General features: G+C 41.2%; 3 protein-coding genes across 4 annotated transcripts in view; 2 read left to right on the forward strand and 1 right to left on the reverse strand.

Annotated features, from left to right (window-relative positions):
• Positions 1-638: 638 nt before the first annotated feature.
• On the forward strand, positions 639-7,048 carry asb4 (ankyrin repeat and SOCS box containing 4). The gene is made up of 7 exons (XM_041052714.1): positions 639-998; positions 1,502-1,801; positions 1,911-2,153; positions 2,269-2,516; positions 2,631-2,744; positions 2,847-3,051; positions 6,918-7,048. The coding sequence occupies exons 1-6, from the start codon at positions 698-700 to the stop codon at positions 3,033-3,035; spliced, it is 1,395 nt and encodes a 464-aa protein (XP_040908648.1). The 5' UTR covers positions 639-697; the 3' UTR covers positions 3,036-3,051; positions 6,918-7,048.
• Positions 6,285-14,207, reverse strand: pdk4 (pyruvate dehydrogenase kinase, isozyme 4). 2 transcript variants are annotated; one of them, XM_041052715.1, is made up of 11 exons: positions 13,830-14,207; positions 13,097-13,238; positions 10,997-11,068; positions 9,970-10,154; positions 9,611-9,700; positions 9,197-9,274; positions 8,369-8,445; positions 8,179-8,277; positions 7,898-8,011; positions 7,527-7,640; positions 6,285-7,257 (listed from the first exon to the last, which is right to left on the reverse strand). In XM_041052715.1, exons 1-11 carry the CDS (start codon positions 13,945-13,947, stop codon positions 7,114-7,116), a joined length of 1,233 nt encoding a protein of 410 aa, XP_040908649.1. In that variant the 5' UTR covers positions 13,948-14,207; the 3' UTR covers positions 6,285-7,113. The 2 variants fall into 2 exon arrangements, 1 of the variants encoding a protein (XP_040908649.1); XR_005895119.1 differs by lacking the exons at positions 6,285-7,257; positions 7,527-7,640; positions 7,898-8,011; positions 8,179-8,277; positions 8,369-8,445 and having other exon boundaries at positions 9,228-9,274; positions 9,944-10,154.
• Positions 14,208-14,974: 767 nt separating this feature from the next.
• The window catches only part of LOC121191546 (cytoplasmic dynein 1 intermediate chain 1), an 85,211-nt gene continuing 79,979 nt past the window's right edge, over positions 14,975-20,206 (forward strand). Inside the window, exons 1-5 of the mRNA XM_041052713.1 lie at positions 14,975-15,048; positions 16,095-16,228; positions 16,523-16,637; positions 17,635-17,722; positions 18,991-19,032. Of these exons, the coding sequence (XP_040908647.1) occupies positions 16,109-16,228; positions 16,523-16,637; positions 17,635-17,722; positions 18,991-19,032 (365 nt within the window). The 5' untranslated portion in view covers positions 14,975-15,048; positions 16,095-16,108. The remainder of the gene's footprint in view (positions 15,049-16,094; positions 16,229-16,522; positions 16,638-17,634; positions 17,723-18,990; positions 19,033-20,206) is intronic.

The following is a 20,206-nucleotide window of genomic DNA, read 5'->3' on the forward strand; positions in this document are numbered from 1 at the left end:
AATGTACGGGCCAGACCCTGGTGCTCCTTGCAACGTTTAGACTCGTGTCTGGAAGGGTTTGTCTCTCATGTATGTAGAGAGCAAAACAGAATCACCACAAACTGCTAGCCATGCTTTCACTCTTTAAAAAAAAAAAAAAGCTGTGCTTATTCTCCTCTCCCCCTTCCCCCTTTATTTGTTATTACCTTGCTCTCTTTTTTTCGCATTCTGAAAAAGTTTGAAAGGGCAGCTACCTGTCACACTGAATAAAATGTGCAGTCACTGTCCGCAGTTTGCTTTTGTTTCTTGTGTTGTATGACTACACTGTGAAAAACTATGGATCCAGTTCAGTCATACTGAGAAATAAGAACTGAATAATAGAGCAGAGAGCTTCCTCTCCGAAACCTTTGCCATGCCCCTGCCATGTTCATATGCTCTGCTATTTTTACCATGCGCCCAACCACTGCATGATGCCTTTCTCTCAGTAAACATTGCAGCAGACTGGCTGGCCTTGAGTCAGCCACAGTCAGCTGTAGCTCTCTCGTCCCTCCCTGTCACCTTTCTATTTATACTCAGCATAATTTCACTCCAGGACTATTTTCTTCCTCTGACGTCTCCCTGCTGTCACTTGTTGCCCCTCTTCTTCTACTTCATTTCCGTCTTCCTTCCTCGTACAACCCCCTATGGCTGAGTTCCACGGAGGCCTTCCAGTGTGGGTATGCTTAATTCCTTCATTATCACCATTTGTGCGTTCATTTCCAAGCTTCTCCATGCTGTGTGGAGAACATTAGTGTCTCAGCCGGCTAGTTTGGCAGAGCGAGGCTCTCCTCTTGTGGGGTTCATGGAGGAGTTGAGCCCCAGACAACTGGCTGTCAAGCAGCTAAAGCAAAGGTTCCTGCAGGCCCTGCAGGCCAACAATGCCCAGGAGGTCCTGCAGATTCTGCACACCAGCAAACTAGACATTGACACGGTGCTGGAGGTGGAGGACCCCAGCATGATCCTGGCCTCATACAAACAAGGTAAGGTGTACGGAGGATGACACTACTGGGCCACCATTAGTGATATGACTCCCACAAGTTTGTGTGCTTGTTCCACCATAGTGAGTTTTATGGCTAAAATTAGATGAGTCTCCAAAGTAAAATACATGTTCATGAGGCATTACTCGTTTTCAGAAAGCAACAGATCAGAAAAATACAGTGAACTGTCAGCTTTTTCCAAAAGTCATTGTTAGTTCAGGAAATAGTTTTGCAGTGTATCCACTAGATGGTGCTAAACCCACATGGATCCTAAGGTGGTATTTGACAAGAACCACCGTCTACACTAGGAGGACTGCAATAACATACATCTTCAGGCAACTATGGAATAAATATACTGTGATTCAATATTTTGAGCCGTTCTTTATCTTCTCTTCAGCATCATCCCTATATTTTTTTTAGTCGTTAAATTCAAAGGAAACAATGAAATGTAAATCTATTGTACTGCTATTCCTATTAAACTCTTCTGGTTGTTCACTTTGCTACAGGTTATTGGCTACCAGGCTACAAACTGGAGAACTCCTGGGCGATGGGTATTCATGTGTGTGTGATGTACAACGCCGTAGAAACAGCACTGGTGCTCCTTCAGAAAGGTGCAGCCGTCAACCGGATGCCCAATGGGAAGACCCCGCTGCACGTGGCCTGTGAGGTCTCCAATGGCGACTGTGTGGCCTTGCTTTTGGCTCACGGAGCAAAGGTCAACAGCCTGTCGCTGAGCGGGCACACACCACTGCACTACTGCATCACCAGGGAGTCCACGGATTGTGCCAAGCAGCTCATCTTGAAAGGTCAGGAGGGAAAGATGGATAAGTAGAGGGATGTATGGGTTAAAATGCAGATACAGAATATGTAAAAGCCATGAAAACAACACAGTAATCATTGCTTTTTCCCATGGAGGTGCAAAAGTCAACATACCCAGCCACAACAATGACGAGGACACACCCTTACACACAGCAGCCAGATTTGGCGTTCCAGAGCTAACGGCTCTATATTTGGCTCACGGTGCGCCTGTGGATGCAGTCAACTCTCTTAAGGAGACACCTCTGATGACTGCAGCCTTCTGGGCTTTTGACCCTAAAGAGCAAATCTACAGTGAGGATCATCACTTCGTCTGCCGTCTCCTGCTGGACCACCAAGCAGGTGAGAGGTTCTGGAGCAGTGATTGTGTATAACTTTTTGCGCATATTGTCATGTTGGCGTGTATCATGAAAGGTTTTGCTGTTTGTTTCCCTGAAACATTTCCTTTCTGTTCCAGATCCAAACCTCCAAGAAGAAGACAATAAAACAGCTCTTCACAAAGCAGCCTGGAATTGTGATCATGTCCTAATGCAGATGCTTTTGGAGGCCGGAGCAGATACGAGAGCCATGGACATCAATGGCTGTGCCCCCATTCAGTACCTTCTCAAAGTGACTGATGTCAGGCCTATGGCCATACCTGAGCTCTGCTATCAGCTGCTGCTCAACTATAATGCAGCGCGGATCTACCCACCACAGTTCCACAAGGTGTGGACCAGTGTTATAAAAATCATATTAATCAACTACACTATCGGTGACAGATGATGTGCTGGTAGCAGAGGGTCCTTTCAAGATTCTTGTTCTGTATAATGTTTTGTGCAGGTGCTGCAGTCTTGCCATGACTACCCCAGAGTGATAGAGATCATGGTCAACTCTTATGAACATTTAAAGCCCACAAAGAAGTGGAGAGCTGCCATTCCCGATGATTGCTACAAGGTAGTACAGGGATGTATTGTATTTTCTTAGAGATATCATTTGTATTGTGTCTTACAATTGAAGACAGTCTAAAATGTCCAAAATTTGTTTTTGCTTCCTCAGAGACACAAAGACTTCTATGACTCTGTGTTTGCCGTTTGCACCAACACTCCTCGCAGCCTCTGTCACTTGACCAGATGTGCCATCAGAGCCAGCCTGGGTGGCTTCTGCCACAGAGGTGTAGCACATCTGCCTTTGCCATCTCCCATGAAGAAATACTTACTACTGGAACCTGAGGGAATACTGTTCTGACAGAGAAGCTTTAACGGTAAACTTCAGTTACCTTATGGAATGTTCTAGTATGTTGCTTTCCACCTGATGATTTAAATAGAAACAATAATTTCCAGAGGCTTTTGACTGAAACGCTGAAAGACTGAAAAAAAAAAATCCCTCATGCTAGCTGTCTTTGCAAGTCAGACATCAGATGACTTACAGTAAAACTGGCTTATTAAGGTTTGAGGTTGGACATAACAGTGGACACTATCCAACTTACCACAAATCATGAATCAACTGACTCTTCAACTTTAAATCTGTAGGAGTTTGAACAACAGGTGAGAAAACAGCTAATTTATTGATGACAATTCTAATAGTAATTTATATTGATTGACAAGTAAGGATATTTGTTTGCTTGGTCTCATGAAACCGCCATCCCATTCACAGCCTGTGTCTTTCTTCTATGTATTATTTATATCTCTCAGTTTCTTTTAAAGTGACTGTCTTTAAGGAAACATCTTTCTTTTTCACTAATTGTCCACCTGTGTAGTGTGGACCAGTTTGTCTCTATGAGGGCTGCCTCATACTCCAGACAATCCAAATCTGCCTGGCAACCAGCCTTAATGCTCACTCTCAAGCTCATGTTCTGTTGATAGTCCAGAACAGAACAAACACTTGACAAAGCACTCCACAGCAAGTGTCTTGTTTTTCCACTGGACTGCACATGTAGCCATGAACATGGACCAAGTACAAGTTTCTGAAGCCCTTAGCCAGAAATATATATCAGACTATACAAAAACATACACAAGAGAATTCACTGGAAAATATTTGAATTTTTTGTCCCTTAATTTCCCTCCAGCAATGACGTCATTCTGTGAATACTTTGTCCAGCAAGAACTTTTAAACTGCTAAAACTGCTAAGTATGATTAAGACTAAATATAATAATTTTGTTTAAAATATTTCCAAAACAATCCCGGTACATGGGTATGTGCATTGTTCCAAATACAGTGTCATCTGTTTTCATCCAAAGGAATCAAATGCGTCTTGGATCAGTGACCTTACCGTCATACAGCAGTTGTTTGTAACTGTACTATTGTACTGCTGGTGCACCATTTGTGAACCTTATGGCGGTCCATAGGTCACACACATAAACAGGTGTGTCTGTGCAGTGACAGTATCTGACTTCTGTTTTTTCTACCTTGTCAATAATAATATTGATTTTGCTACCTATCGTTACTGTAGGTGTTTCTGTGCATTTGTGTAGCTCCATGTATTAAACTTACTCTCTCGGTATGTTGCTGTGTAGCAACAAGGCTGGTGGCCTTAAAAATGAACCCTCTGTAAAGGCAAACAGGTGCAGCACAGTGCAGTCCTACCCACAGGCTCAGGCAGTGTAACCATAAATGACAGCTGTAGTTCCAATATTTACTTTTACTTTATATTAGCACAACAGTAAATAAAGAGAGCAGCTTATCAATGCTTGTTTGTTGTGTCTTAAAACAGTTAAAAAAAAAAATTTTTGATGGAAGGTTAGAACAAAATAAAAAGACCCAAATTAAATCTTTGTTGTAGCTGTGTTAGTCTGTATGTGTAGGAGACATGTTCCCTTAAGGGAACATTGTCTGGATGACTAAAGGGTCAGTCGTCACACCCCGAGATCTTAAAATAAACCAGTAAGAGTCAGGGACAGAGACATGTCATAATGGGAAAGGGGATAAAGGTTTTCTCCTTTAATCGACACTGACGGCTGTATTGACTCTGGCATTGCAGTGGTCTTGTTTTTACTTTTTATACCGTTGCCTTTGAGGATGAGCTTAATGTTGTGTTTGTATTGCTGCCGTGCCAGTAATACCTCAGTTTAGTGGAAAACAGAACTGAGAGAGACAAACAGGGAAAAGTAACAAAACCAGAATGGAGCGCAACGTGTGGGCACACTAATGAAGGGGCAAAAACAGAGCAGGACAACCTGTTCTGCCAGCCCCAAACTGGCAGCCGGCCATGAAAAGCCAATGGACTGTGTCTGTCTGTGGTGACAGAGAAACAGAGCAAAGTTTCCTAAACAAGCTATGGAGGAAAAACAGGGAGTCAGGAGGACACTGCACAAGGAGGTGTTTACGTAACACACTTAAAAAAAAAAATAAAATTCTACCGACCTCACTCCTGTGACCTAATGAAACCTGAAATCTTTTATGTTGCATAAATCAATTTGTGAGTTTTCCACTTAACACATGAACAGGTGACTAGAACTGCTGCAAAACAACAACACAACTAGCAAAGTAGAGAGTCAATCAATAAACAATAACAACAACAATGAACAAACAATAAACTGGAAAAGGCAGAAGACAATGACGTGTTGAGAAGTGACATGAAATTTTTATTTTCTACATTCACTGGTCCTTTTTTAGTGGTGAACCACAATTTCAGTACGTTAAAACTTGGCCTTTGAGAGTGATGCTGCACAGTATGAAGAGCGAGCAAAACACATTTACTAGTTCACAAATCATTAAATATTCTAAATACCTAAAATAAGATGAGAATATTTTAATTTTAAACATTATATTCTCAAAGCAATTCTGAAAGCTTAAAACTACGCAAAGGCTGAATTGAAAGGTTAACGTCTATGAAAGTAGGACAGGTGTGTGCTGAGGGAAATGTGAAACTGTTATTACAGATAATTCAGTACAGCTTGCATATGCCATCGTCTGAACGTCTGTGTATGTCTCTGCTACACTGAATCAAATACAAATAAGATGCTACGCTAATCTGAGCATGATGGCTTACGGTATGTCGTATAAGAGAAAGCTGGAGCACAGCTTTCCGCAGTGCAACATTTAGCATTTCACACAAGCCGTCAAACCCACTAGAGCCCAGTATGTCGCTTAAATATACAACACATGAATCATTACAAACCACTTAGGCTGATATTATCAAATTACCTTCAATATGCACGAGATCTGCTGTGTAATTCTTGACAGTTACTCTTGGGCACAAAGGAAACACACAGGAAAATTATTGTGAAGGTCAACTGGACAACTGCTGCACTTAAAATTCAATTATTCACATTTCAGCTACACTTATTAACTTTAAATACTCTGCAATACTTTTAACAATTCCACTTCTCATTTTGCTCCGTTTGACTTGATCCATACACGCCTACACGTCTTAATACATTTTCTCTATAGTTCAACTTAGTTTACGTGGGTTCAGCTTGTGCTAAGACACAAGGTAGGTAGTTTACTGACATTCAGAGTCCTCTAATAACAGGACCACATTTTGCTCATATTGCTATTGAACAAGCCAAAAAAAAAAAAGAAGTTTACATTGTAGTGATTGAAGCAAAAATCATTTCAGGCTTTATCACGTCACAGCACACGTAACTGATACAACTTGTTACAACTTTTCTGAAATGTTCCACTTGTATTAGAGCTAAAAGTGAAATGCAGGAGGAGGAACAGACTTTGCTCCCTTTGTCTTTATGCTGGAGACACTGAACATGTTCCCATTCTGATTAACTTGAGTGACTGGGCTTTTTTTCAAGGCACTGATACACATTTGACCTGACCAGAAAAACATAGCTTTACCCTCAAAGAACATTTGTCAGTCTTGAGGTTGTGAAATGATACGTAAAAGAAACAAAATGGACATGAACACAAATACCTAGCTTGCTTGTTTCACAGTATGTCCACGTTATTTTAACTAAACAACTGAAAAATGAGTGTAATGAGTGAGGCTAAAAGGAGATTAATACTTGACTTGTTCTGTTCCCATTAGCAGCCTGTAATCATCGTAAAAAGGAATTCAGTGTGGTAAGCTTTTGTTGGGTTAAATTGCCTGGAGGCTGGCAGTAATAGTTGAGCTCAGTTATTTCACTGCATTTATCTGATTCTTGACACCAACAGTGAGCAATTTTCTCCTTCCAGGTCTCTCTCTTGGATGAGAAAGGAATCCGGATTCCACATATGCAAATCCAGGTCTGGCAACATGTTGAAAGCATTTGATGCCTTCTATCACTGACAGTACAAGTTTACCCACTTCTTCCAGCATGGACCCTCTTCTTCTTCTTTATTCGTGTATTCAGACTATTATTTTGTGTCCTCAACTTCGTCCCTAAGTCCATCACTGAGTCCTCTCGTAGTTTCCCAGTTTCCTCGGATCCTTGCTGGGCATGCACCAGTCATCAGCCTCTGTGCTGGACTGGTAATGCCGTAAGGCTGACTTGTTGAAGACAGGAAGTCTCTCCACTGACTCTGAGGACAAGGCCTGGTGATATGGTACAGAAAAGAACTTATTAGTCTGGATTGGTCCTCGTTGGGCTTTTCTGCGAAGTTCCATCCGTGCTTGATGAAAACTTTTCTAACACAGAACATGTGGTGAGTTATAAGACATCAGCTGTGCATCTGTATTACATAATTACTCTGCATCTGCCACCAATCAGCGTATGTGTAGACAGTACATTTCTGTGTGAACTTTGCACCAGCTTGGCTTTCAGTGATTTTTGACAGTGTGTGTGTGAAGGTAGGGCTGTCTACCTTTAAGTAGATGACAGCTGAGGTGCCGTAGCCCTCCATGGAGTAGAGCTGCAGGTCTCCCTGGAAATATTTGGCATACAGGCGGGAGATGGGCAGGCCATAACCAAAACCAGCCTGAAGGAAAAAAAATAACAGGGTTACAGAGTTTTTACAGATTTACAGGCTATCTGTGCCAGTTGCTAAAATATTACAAGGTTTAAAACAAAAAGTGGATAGAGGGCTTGACTTGTAAACAGATCTTCAGCTTGTCTTGTGGTTACAGTTTAATATGCTTGTAGCATATTGTGTGCTGACCCAGACAATCATCAGCACTGGAGACTGAAGAGTGAAAAATGTGCAAGCGTGATTAAGTGGAGCAGATTTAGTCTCACCAGAGGTGCATTGCGAGAGTTGTCTACGTGGACGGGACTGGGAGCCGTGGAGTACATGTAGCTGAAGAGACGTTCGATCTTCCTCAGGGGGACTCCACCTCCTCTGTCAGACATCTAAGTATAAGTGGGACAAGTGTACTCTTACTGTTGTGCCAGCAGACTCACACCCAGTGAGCTACAACACGTACTATGTGTTCATTCAGACAGAACAATGGTGTGCACAGTACTGGCTTTAGTTACAAAAACTGTGGTCTATCTTAACTCCTGGTGTCCTCACCCACCTTGATAGTGAGGTCCTCAGTACCCAGTGAAACTCGTACTTTGATTAGGGGCAACATTGGACTGGTCTCATGGGTCTCTACTGTAGCTCTCATGGCGTTCTGACAGAGAACATGGATTTACAGAATAAGCGAGCAGACACGAGGTGGAAAATCGTATACACCTGGTTTTCAGGTTTGTTGTTTACTGTACCTTGAAAAGCTCAAACAGCATGTGGTAGAGATGGGATGGCACATAGACGATGTGGAGGGGCTGGCCAGGATTTTTGGCTGTGAATCATTTCATATTATTGATCATAAGAAAAAAAAATGACACTTTTATAAGTTAATATGTTAAAACTAACCTCTCAGACATCTGGCTGTTTTACATAAGTACATATTAGCTTCTTCCTGAGACAAGGAAGTCTTTTTAACATCAGCTGAAAAACAATTACAGTCACTCTTGCTAAATTAAGCAAAGAACAAGGCACGGCAACATCATTCATCATCTGACTTGTATTATCTAGACCTTCTCTGCCAAAAACATGCCAGGAAAGTATGTACAGTTTATATTTTAGGCACTGGTATGTGTTCTGACTGATACATATTGCAATAGAAATAGGGAATGTATTTGTTAAAGAACATGTAAGAATTACAAACACATTTAAGGATTAATTTTATACTTATTGTGCAATTGCAGCTGCAGTATAAGCATAACAAAATCCCTTGCCTACTGTATTTCTGTTCTGGTTGTCACTTTCTCTGTAGGTATAACTTAAATGGCTCAAACTGAGGAATGTCTAAAGCTAATGCTGGCTCTTGGCAGGCCCGATTGACTGTAAACAGACACACAGGGCCTCAGTTAAACCAACAAAGATTAATCTTGGATGGTTCAGTTGAATTTTGGGAGAACACCAGTAAAACTATCCTCTCACACAGATCTTTAGAGCAGAAAATATCCAGGTGAATCAAGACAAATACAATATAGGCAAGAAAAACAGTTCTGCAAGCGGAAACATTGCGGTTGTTTTGTGAGACTTACAATTGACTTCTGTAATCTCCATATCAGGAGAGGTCAAGTAATACTGCTCACACAGCATCTTTGAAGTCTCATATGCATCTGCAAAGAGAAATAAATCTGTGGTTACATTTCAGCGCAAGAAATGATTCTAACCACAAAGAACGACAACTCATTCTGAGTGGAAAACCAGTTTAGATCACATTCACAGGTGGGGTTTTTAACAGCCATATACATGATGATAACATCACTTCCCATTGTATATTTACACTGTAAATATTAGATAATACTGTAAAAGTTAACAGAGTCATGAATCTGTACAAACAGAGAGTGGTACAAAGCTGATAACACATCCAATGTGTGTGTGTGTGTGTGTGTGTGTGTGTGTGTGTGTGTGTGTAGACAGCAGAACTGAAGCTCAGAAAGATCATTTATTACCTTTTACTACCTCCACAACGTCACAGCTGGGGTCAATGCTGCCAATATGTTTGGGATGGGCTGGGTTCACACTGCCGTTGAAGATTAAAGCTACAGGGGAAGAAAAACAAACATAGTGTGAGATTAAAAAAAAACACATCTGTATGGACACGATGCACATCCCATATATTTGTGAAGATTTAGTAAACTATAAAGTACATGTGAAGCAAAGTGAGGTCTTTGCAGTGGGGAATATTGAACACTTGCTCACATAGTTGTAGCCATATTTCTTGTTCTGATGTGTAATTTTTTGTTATGAGCTGTGAGTGTTAGCATCTGTGTTGATTAACTCACAGTCAATCACCAAGTGCTATACTGACTGTGCTGGTTCATGAGCATGCGTGTGGAGATGCGGCTCATGTAGAAACGGTCCAAGAAGTACTGAACGTTCTGGTTGGTGACGGGGTCCACGCCGAAGGCCTCCTTGTACTCCACCACGCCCTGAGCCATGGTGGGCACCACGTTGTTGTGCCTGTTCCGGACGTTCACCAAAGTCTGTGTAAAGCTGCGGGTGAAGAAGATGACGATGGATGTGTGAGTATGTAAGGGTCAGTACTACAGTGTGTTTATAAGAATATGTGCACATCAGCACACATTAAATATGTTCTAATATCTAGTATTTGAATCAGAGCTGATACCAGCAAATTGATTATTGACTGATAAATGTATCCCTATTTGTGTGTACAAATATTGGCATCACCCTCTATTTACTATCTACCATTTACAGTAGCTTAGAGCTACTTCAAACTGGAGAGCAAAAGCAGCCAAACTGGTAAAATTACTGTTAGCAGTGCAGTGTCCAATAGTGGCTGTAACAGTGTCATTCACAATAGTAACACTTTAATCAGCAATTTGAATTTGAGTCTACACCCAAGAAGCAAATATTGAAATACATGCTGTATACACAAGATAAATGATCCTAAGTTAATCCAAATTAAAAGGAGTTATCGCTGTTACTCAATGACATGAACAGTTTCTCTTTGTGGTGGGACATGTTGGATTTAGCTGAAGCTGTGGAGCCTGTGCTGCACTTAATCTTCCATCTTTGAGTCTGATGGCAGCTGCACAACAAGGTATGTGAACATGAAAGATGTGACCACAACTGTTTCCATTTCAGGATTTCAGGTGCCTGCACTAATGAGTTTGATGTGAAGTTTGCAGTGTGAGGTTGAAAATAGGCAGTTAACAAATAATTATAGAATTGTTGGATTATTATTGGCAGCTTTTGAATAACTAGCAAACAGGATTGGTGACAGAAACAAAAAAAACCCCAAAGAAATTAATACAAATACTTCTGTTGTACATAAGCAATCCATATGTACTGGAAAGTGTCCATAAATTACTTACTTTTTCAGGATATCCTTATCATCTGGATCTTTTTCTAGAAAATCTATAAGCTCCAACAAACTCTGTGAATACCTGGTGGACACAAAGAAATACAGACACACTCAATTCTGGTTTATTTACTGTGTATCAGGAGCCAAAAAGCTCCAATGTAATGAAGAAAAAAACATGTCTGTCTGGTGATTCCATTTGCACAAAATCTCATGTGAAAGCACTTAAAACTACTCTAAGCAGCCAGCATTGAACTTCTTTTATTTATCCAACTAGAACAACTGTATAACTAAACTTAGAGAATTTCCACATGATAAACAACACTGCCCCATTTTAGTTAACTGTAGTTTGTTTTATCATAGACTTTTTATCTAGGCCAGTGCACAAAGAAGAGGAGTGCTGAGCTCACTGAGTCACACTCCCTCTTGCGCTGTCTCTGTCTGTGCAGAAAAACTGGGTGAAAGGTGAACAGCAGGGTGGCTGTGCTTTCTACGTGCTGAGTTTGTCCCTCAACTGACCTTCAGCTCTTGATTTTATATTAAGATCTGCCATGCAAACAGATGTACATCTTGGAATAGATTCTTATGTCATTTCTTTTTTTTTTTTTTGCCAGCTTGCCATCAAGGTGTCACCTCTCTCCCCTCGTAAACAGCATTAGCAAGTGACAGATCAACTCCTTTGCAGGAAATGCAGAGAGTTCTGCAGCAGAGGGAAGAGAAAGCCACGGTGCAGGAGGTAAGCCTACTTGGCCAAATATAGATGCAACTGTGGCTCTTATGAAAAGAGTGGGGGTGGGGTAATGACCTTTGTTGTCATGTCTTCACGTGACTTGGACGCCAAACACAATGCACATGCTAGGGTCTGCAGTTTGCAGTAGAATGGTGTGTTTTAAAATGATGCTACTGGGAAGCATTAGCTGCAATGGAAAAACAAACACCAAGCAGTTAAAGTACACAGAAACAGGACTTCTGTTTAGGCCTTGGAGAAAAGCTGCTGAGCTTTTCAGTCATGCAAACTGGACTGAATGACCGGATAGCCTGCACCTATAATTTGCTGTCTACAGCAGAACACTGAAAAAAAAAACAGGAGAATAGGGTTGAATCCATTTTCCAACATTCACTAATGTAAACCCTATCCCATGTGTCCAGGAGCATTTTGTAGTATCCCATAAAGACAAATATTCTACTAACAGCTGAAAACCTAGAACAGGCATCATCGTCTATTCTCCTACACACACAGTCCTATATCTTCAGTGTTTATAGTCTTTCACTTTTTACATAATGTATTTAGTGTACCTTGAAATGGGCGCATGCACACAGGTTCATATATGCTTGTTTAGCCCTGCCTGTGCGAGGGTTGTGACCAAGAACAAAAAAAATGTCTAAAGTTATCAAATCAAACCAGGCTTTATTGTCACTCTGCTGTACATACAACTGCAGTGCAGACAAAATTGAGACAGCGTTTCCTGGGGTCAGGAGAGTGAAGGTGTAAAACAAAAGAAATAAAAATCGTAATAATAAATACTAAAGGAAAAAAAACCAAACACTCAAATCCCTGCAAACAGCCCCCCTCCCCCTAAGAGAGTACCCCCAACAGCTAAGGGGTAGGCTCCCCACATACCTCCCCAAACATACTGCAAGATGCCCATTGTGCATGCACATATAAAGGCCTATAACATAAAAACATACAAACATGAAAAAGGGACTGTGAGGTTGGCCGGTGCATTGGTCTTATGTATTTAAAAAAAACATCAACTCGTAAAGCATATTCCCAGGTCTTTGGCATCTGGCCATCGAGTGAGTGCACAAAGATCAGGTAGGTGAGGGAGGAGGGGATTTCATGCATCTTTAAACAGAACACAGAGTGAGAAAGTCACAGCTTCAGACAAGATCAACAGCAATGCTTTGATCCAATCAGATGAGCATGTGATAAGCTGAGCTCACCAAAACTAAAGGAGGCAAATGCACATAGAATTGATCTGTTGCTATAGCACTGTAGCAGAAAGGTGCAGAGGGAGTTGTTGGCAAACTAACAATTATTTCCACAGTTTAGAAACAATGATTGTGGTAGAACAGATTCTACAGAAAGAGATGTTTTGTGTCGAGGTCCTACCAGCTGGTGAGGAGTTTAAGTGATGGGGTGCTGAGGAGCTTGTCAGGGAGGAAATCAATTTCCTTCATGATATTTGCCAGTCTGACAGGAAGCTCCTGACGCAGGAACACAAAGGAGGTCTTCTCACATGCATTGGCTGAGCCTGGAGTCACATGAGGGAAAAAAAAATTACTGAGCAAGCATACAACTTTGAGTGAATAAATAAAACAGCAGCCTTTCCTAAGGACTGACATTTGAGCATTACTTGTGGAAAAGGTTTTTTTTTTTTTACAAAAATCTGTTGTGCAAAAAAAATGGAAAACCATGGTGAAAATATCTGCATTTTTAAGGCTTTTTTTTTTGCTGAGACAGCAATAACATGGGTGACTGCATGTGTAAATACAGAGATAAGCATCAGTTTTATTTTTCTTCTGTTTGTCACTACAGGATTAAGTGAGTTATTAAAACCAAGAGTTCAAATGGGTCATATCAGATTTCGTGTGCAGTAAGAGGCGCAACTGAGGATCTCAGAAACATCAGCCTTTCCATGAACATCTGTCTGGATCTGCATTATTATTCTTTTTCTGGTGTTAGCTTCAGTTGTCTGTCAATAACCTGCATAGTGCCAAGTCAGCTGTCACCACACAAAGAAAATAACGTGAGTTGTGCAACACCCAATGTGAGTGGTGGGGGGGGATAAAACACTTAGTCACATGCACCCTCCGACAAAATCAATACTACTCATAATGCTTACCAAAGTCAATGAATTGCTTCATAGACAAAGGAGAAGGGGAAAACTTAGAAAACCTCTCCACTTGTTTCGGTATCCCAGCTACGGAGCCGTTTTTCAGCAAAAACTGAGCGAACTTCATTTTTTCCCCCCTCTCCTTCACAGACCCTCAGGCTGTATCACGAACAAACGGAGCTGTCTTTCTTCACCGCGCTCCAGCGTGTCGACTTTTGGCTAACAGGGCTTACAGGCTCGGCGACCGACGCGAAACCTTAAACCGTTAAATCAACATCTTTAAAGAGGTCGGCTACGACTTCCCCATCGCTGTGTTTCTCGAGCAGCTTCCTCGCATCATGCCAAGTTGCTGCATGTCCACCGAAGGCAGTTTACAAAACACAGCGACGTGTGTTGCCCCTGGACGAAGGAGGGCGGGGAGAGGAAGAGAGTGACATCAAAATCAACCAATGAGCGGCTTCGGGGCGGGTCGGAGTCCTCTCACAGTCACACCCCAAACCGTGTTGTAAAATAACCGAAGCTTTTATTACAGCATCCCCTGCCGACGAGCTATGCGAAATACTTGTTTATTGCACGTTTGAACGCACGCCGAAATCAGTTTGGTAGCAAACAGATATATCTGATAATAGTACGGGTTTTCATGGAAGACACAATGGAACCAGCCGTTGTAACGTACTCAGCTGACTGTACCAACCGCTGCTTCACTCTCTACTCAACATAATGTGCCGCCAGTTCAAACTCACCAAGTTTTTCTCCACGAGTCTGAGCCTCTTTGCTAGTTTCTAGAAACAACAGACAAAGCAAAATCGAGTCTGAAAAGGATCTTCATTTGCTTATTTGTTAGTTTTTGGCTACTCCGACGCGCTTCTCCAAATGCCCAGAAGATGGCGGTGTTGCAAAACCCATGAGTCGATGACAGTGCATGTGGAAGGAGGTGGGATTTCGTCTCCTCCTTCTCTACATCATCCTACTCCTCCTAGGGATGTATCGGCGTGCGGTGCACCTGTTTTATGTTGTATTCGGGTCATCGACCGCGGAGATGCTCTGTGTTAACCAGTGTCATCAATAGCCTCACGAAAAGGTTGAAACGACCTGTTCGTTGATAGCCTAGAGGCCTCGATTCAGTGTGATTTTAGGTAGAGGATGTGTTGATTTTTTTTTTTCGGGGTGCAGCAGTGAGACAGCATCTTTGCCGGGTGACACATCATTATCAGTGCGAGTGGACAAGGTACGAGTGAAACAATAACAGTGCATTATACGGTTATCTGGGATAAAATATTCCCCTTTTTGCCAGCTCACGTTATTAGTTAGCAAAAAAAATCCCTATAGCATTTATGATAAGGCCTTAAACGCATTGCCGTGAATCCAAATGCTGTCAAATATGTGATTAGCTAACGTTAGCTGCGACTGCATTAATTCCCTGCTAATGTTAGCCAGTTAGACAAACATATTACGTTAATGGTTTGTTTGTCTCCTTGTATGTATATTTACCAGTGTCACTTGTGTTTTGTGTTATGATTCTACTGTATATATGTCAGTTTGTTCATTTTTTTAAATGTTGAGAGACATAACGGCCTAAATATCTGTTATAGTTATTTTCTCATATATTTATTCCAGATAGCTTTGGGGGACGTTTTTAAACCTCCAGGGTCAAGTGCTTTCTATTCATTTGATATGTCTGAGGGATGTGACACTGGCCTAATAGAAAGCAAATAGCTGCTATAAATAGGTAGCCCACCTTTCTTTAACAGCTGAGAGGCATAGTTATTGAGTCTGATCCAAGATCCCACTCCTAAGGCTACATTAAGTCTGTTTTCCATCCACTTAAGCATAATTATCCTCTTAATTGGATAGTCGCAATACAAGTGTTGAGCTTTTGATCTGTTCCCATAAAATTTTAATGCACATAACAGGGCTGGTGAGCTTTTTAACAACCATGTCGATTTGGACTAGGGGACTGAACAAAAGAAAGTGACTGCCTAAATATAGCCCGCATACACTGTACTAGTTCCTCTGGAATAGGTACAAATGCCACACCAATGTGGAAATCCTGTTAAGCTCAGTATGACCTAGTATTGACAGTTATTGATCACTGAGCTTGCAAGGATATGGATGTATTGTATATGCCTGTATAGCTGCCACACCCAGTGGGTTTTCTGAAGAATCACTGGATAAACTGATACGCCTCCATATTGTATCACGTTAAAATGAAACCAGAGCAAACTGTGACTGTGCCACATGTAGCTCATTCCTGTTCGATCCTCTTGCTTGAAGCCTCGTAGGACACCATGTCGGACAAAAGTGACCTAAAAGCAGAGCTTGAGCGCAAGAAGCAGCGCCTCGCCCAAATCAGGGAAGAAAAAAAGAGAAAGGAGGAGGAGAGGAAGAAGAAAGAGGTAAGGAAAAAAGTGAGTAAATGCACACCACTGGCACTCATACTGTACCACTCTTTAGCGTGTATTGTTTGTGTGTTCGATTGCTTTTTGTCAGGCCGTGACACATAAAAGGCTGAGGTTGTGTGTGTCCATGCGTGCATACAAGCATCTATGTGTGTGCAGAAGGTTGGTGTTGGAATTTTTAATCAAACTGTGCATGCACACGTGCATGTTTTAACTTGTTCTGCAACTCATGATGGGTGAGCTGTGAACCTGTTCTTTAATTCATGATGGGTAAGCTGACATTTCTCTATGCGTCCTGTGCAGTCAGAGAGCCAGCAGAAGGCAGAGGTGACCCCAGAGGACTCAGACTTAGACCGTAAGCGTAGGGAGACTGAGGCCCTCCTACAGAGTATCGGCATATCACCGGAGCCACCTCTAGGTACATAATACTCTTATATCCTAAACAATAAATGCATTTTTTTCTTGTGATTGTGATGCAAAAGGTCCAGTAAATTCTTACAACATCTACAGTAAAACTTACCTAGATGGTTCTCAGATTACACCATACTTCAATAGATACACCCCCCAAAAAAAACTTATGAGAAATTGTCTAATGGTCAGACTGTACTTCATAATCATACAGCAGACCTAAGATCCACACAGTAACCTACAGTATGCGTAATGTGGTGTAAATGATTTGTCCAGTCCTCCCTTACTGTTAATGAAATGATCAGAGAGCTGAAGTATGTTATAATCTGTCATGCCATGACTCTGCATAATATAGTAGCTCTGTTTTTTTTAAATTATTTATTAATTTTCAACAAAAATAGTAACTTTGTCTCACATACTATTTTATGAGGTTTCATCACACAACACCTTTTTTTTTTTATCACCTCAGTTAATTCCATGATTTGTTATACGCATTGTGGTTTGATCATTTTTAATTATTACTTTGATGTGTCTTTTTTATAGCAGTTTCCTTTTATCATCTTCTTCTGTTCCATTGTGGACCTTGAATGTATTTTATCTTGTAATTTTGTATCTGGATATAAATACTGTTTTACTGTGACTGAATTGAGTTTGGAAGAGGAAGAAAAAAGTCTTCCCTTGTGCACAAATCGCTTCCAGCTAGCTTGTGGAAGCACTGTTCTCTAGTGGTCTGAAATTGTAACAACACCCTTAACACCTTAGAAGTGGGTCATTGCTGTGTCTGTTATTAGTTTAGGTTATTTATAATGCATCTTCAAATGCACCTGAGTACAGATAAATAATAAATACGAAATCAACAATGCATTTGATGCCCTGCCCTCCTCTCCTTTCTTCAAACATCATATTTATCCATTTCATTTTACTTTGTTGCTTCTCATCCCAATTTTTTTGAGCAGTCCATTCTTTGCAGCCTTTAATATTAGATTCATTTTACTTTCACTATTTAGTCCCGACCCCTGTGTCCCCCTCCAAATCAGTGAGCACACCCAGTGAGACAGGGAGCCAGGACTCAGCTGATGGAGGAGCGACAGGAAGGTAGGCCAAAATCACGCACTTCATACCAAAATTCAGTGTCAAAAGTCTTTCTTGGTGCATGAGTTTAATTCATCTCTCTTTGGTAACTTTGAGAATAAGAAGCCATTTTTGCAGTATTTACCCATTTTCTTGTTTTTTGAAAATCCAAATCTGGGCAAAAATATTTCAATTTCTCACATTCTTAATATAAGAAACAAGAAATGTTAGATGTCCATGGAAATGAGATAAGACACTTGGAAACTGTGCACTAGGAGGCTCTGCTCACTGTCAGATACCAGGCATGCTCTTTGAGAGGTTACGAATTAACTGTATGAGGAAATGGAGTCCTTAACACGAAGGCAAAATGTGGCCTAAATATAACGATAATCTGAAGGGGCTTTTAGCTGTGAATATTTTTGGCAAATTGTCCTTTTTTGACATATATTCTGTCTCTTTTCTTGTCAATTGCACAACAGGTTTAGGTAAGGATGAGTGTCACCATCTGTGAGGTTGTGCTACCTTGTTAGGTTCTGAATGTGGTATCTGTCATTTGTCATGGCATTCGGTGTTTTGATGACCACTGTACAGTCTGTTAGCTTCTCTACTAACTGAGAAATTAAGCTTGATCTTGAGGTAAGTCTCAGCTGTAGACATTCTTGCAAAGTTGCAAAATTAAATTTCAGTTTCCGGGTATATACTTTCAAGTAAGCACCACAGAAAGCAGCCTTGGTGAGCCAGTTAATGGAATAAGTTTGGAATATGGAGCCTGAAACCATACGTTTGCAGGTAAGCAGCTGATTTGAGCGCAAGTGACGAAATGTAAGCTTCTCCTCTTCTGTCACTGTTCTGTAGGGTGCGATCACAGTGCTTACAACACACTCATGATACACCAGATTGGTGCAGGAACTATTTATCTTTAAGTTCTGCACATGGCTGCTTCGGTGAATTAAACCTGCCGTTGAGAAGGGAGTGGTCATCAAGCGCTTTCCATTTGCTTTTTAATGGTAGCTGACTGAATGGTCAATGTGTGAGGGATGTCCTCAGGGGTCATTAGTGATGTGTTGTTCTGGTATGGCCAGGGGTGGAATTGGGGATGAAGAAAGTTCCTGGCAGAAATAAATTCTGTCATGTAAGACTTCTTTCTAGCTTTTACCAATTGGGCATTTACAAATTGGTGAGTTAATTCTAGTACCTGAAAGATTTTTTTTTCCCCCAAATCCACCCTGGATTATGGCATGCCATTTTGAGCTTCTCCATTTGTGGCTGTGTATGTGTGTGTCCCTTCTTAGGTCAGGTTTCTCTAAAAACAAGTCCCAAGCACAGAGCTCAAGGTAAGCATTTTCATGTCAAACCCAGGAACCCCCCCACCCACCCCCAATACTTTTCTTTAGCAGAGGTTATATGTCCTCATGTGAACACAGAGAGACACCCAAATGTTGTCAGTGGTCTTGCAGATGTGTTCCCATCATGGTTTATAGGATCAAAACAGTGCTGTCTCTCTCTTACCTTCGTTCCTCCGCTCTCCCCTGGTGACTTCTTGTCTAAAGCCATGCTGTCTCCCATAATACCAGCTTGAAAGATAGCTGCTCGCATGAGTTGAGCCACAGAAGTCATTTCAGCCTTCACAGAGTTGACAATCAGCTGCCCAAAGTGTCATCGCTGTTACTGTAAAACAGACAGTCTGTCAGGCTAAAGAAATGCCTTGACACTCTCACCTGGCGCTGTGTGGCACAAACTGAAGGCCTAATGGGCGTGTTCACGGGCCCTAAAAGGTATCATCAAAAAGTGTAGAGGGGTTGAAAGTGTCATCTGTTCACAGCTGGTAGATTTCAACCAACTCCCCATAATAATTTTTTTTTTTTAGGTTTCAGTTGCTTTTTAAACTCCCTGCAAGTAAATAAATCCTATCACTCCAATATAAAAGAAGGTAGAACTGCTGAACAACCACACAAACGCACTGAATGAGCTCACGGTGTGTCAGACTCATTGATCATGCATGGCAAGTATATTGTCATGTGTGCTGAGCAAGCTAAATCTTTATGGATTTATTTAGATTTTCATACGCTGGATGTTACCATGTAAATATGTCCAGTGTGTGATCGCATACTGTGCGTTGTGCCATGGGTGTGAGATGTAAATCATGTGGCTGAAGACATTTTTCATGATTTTCATGCATTATTTGGCACAGTCTTGCATATGAAGCAGCAAGAATCATAGAATGCCACACAAATCTAGCATATGTGAGTATGAAAATAAATAAATAAAATGCCATACTTATTGGTAACACTGGATACTGTGGATGATTTAAAAATAAGTATAAACATTTCTGCAAAGCCTTCCTTGTTTTAAAAGTCATCAGGTCATCATATAGCTTTTCTAATGACAAGAAGCATTATGACATCCTTCCACACAACAATGGAGCTAATTTTGTCCATAAATGTATCGTTGTAGTAAAGTCGTAGATTCCCGGCAGAGGACCAAGAAATCTATTACAGATGAGATGAG

The sequence above is a fragment of the Toxotes jaculatrix genome, chromosome 13, assembly GCF_017976425.1.
Source record: "Toxotes jaculatrix isolate fToxJac2 chromosome 13, fToxJac2.pri, whole genome shotgun sequence".
NCBI lineage: Eukaryota > Metazoa > Chordata > Actinopteri > Toxotidae > Toxotes > Toxotes jaculatrix.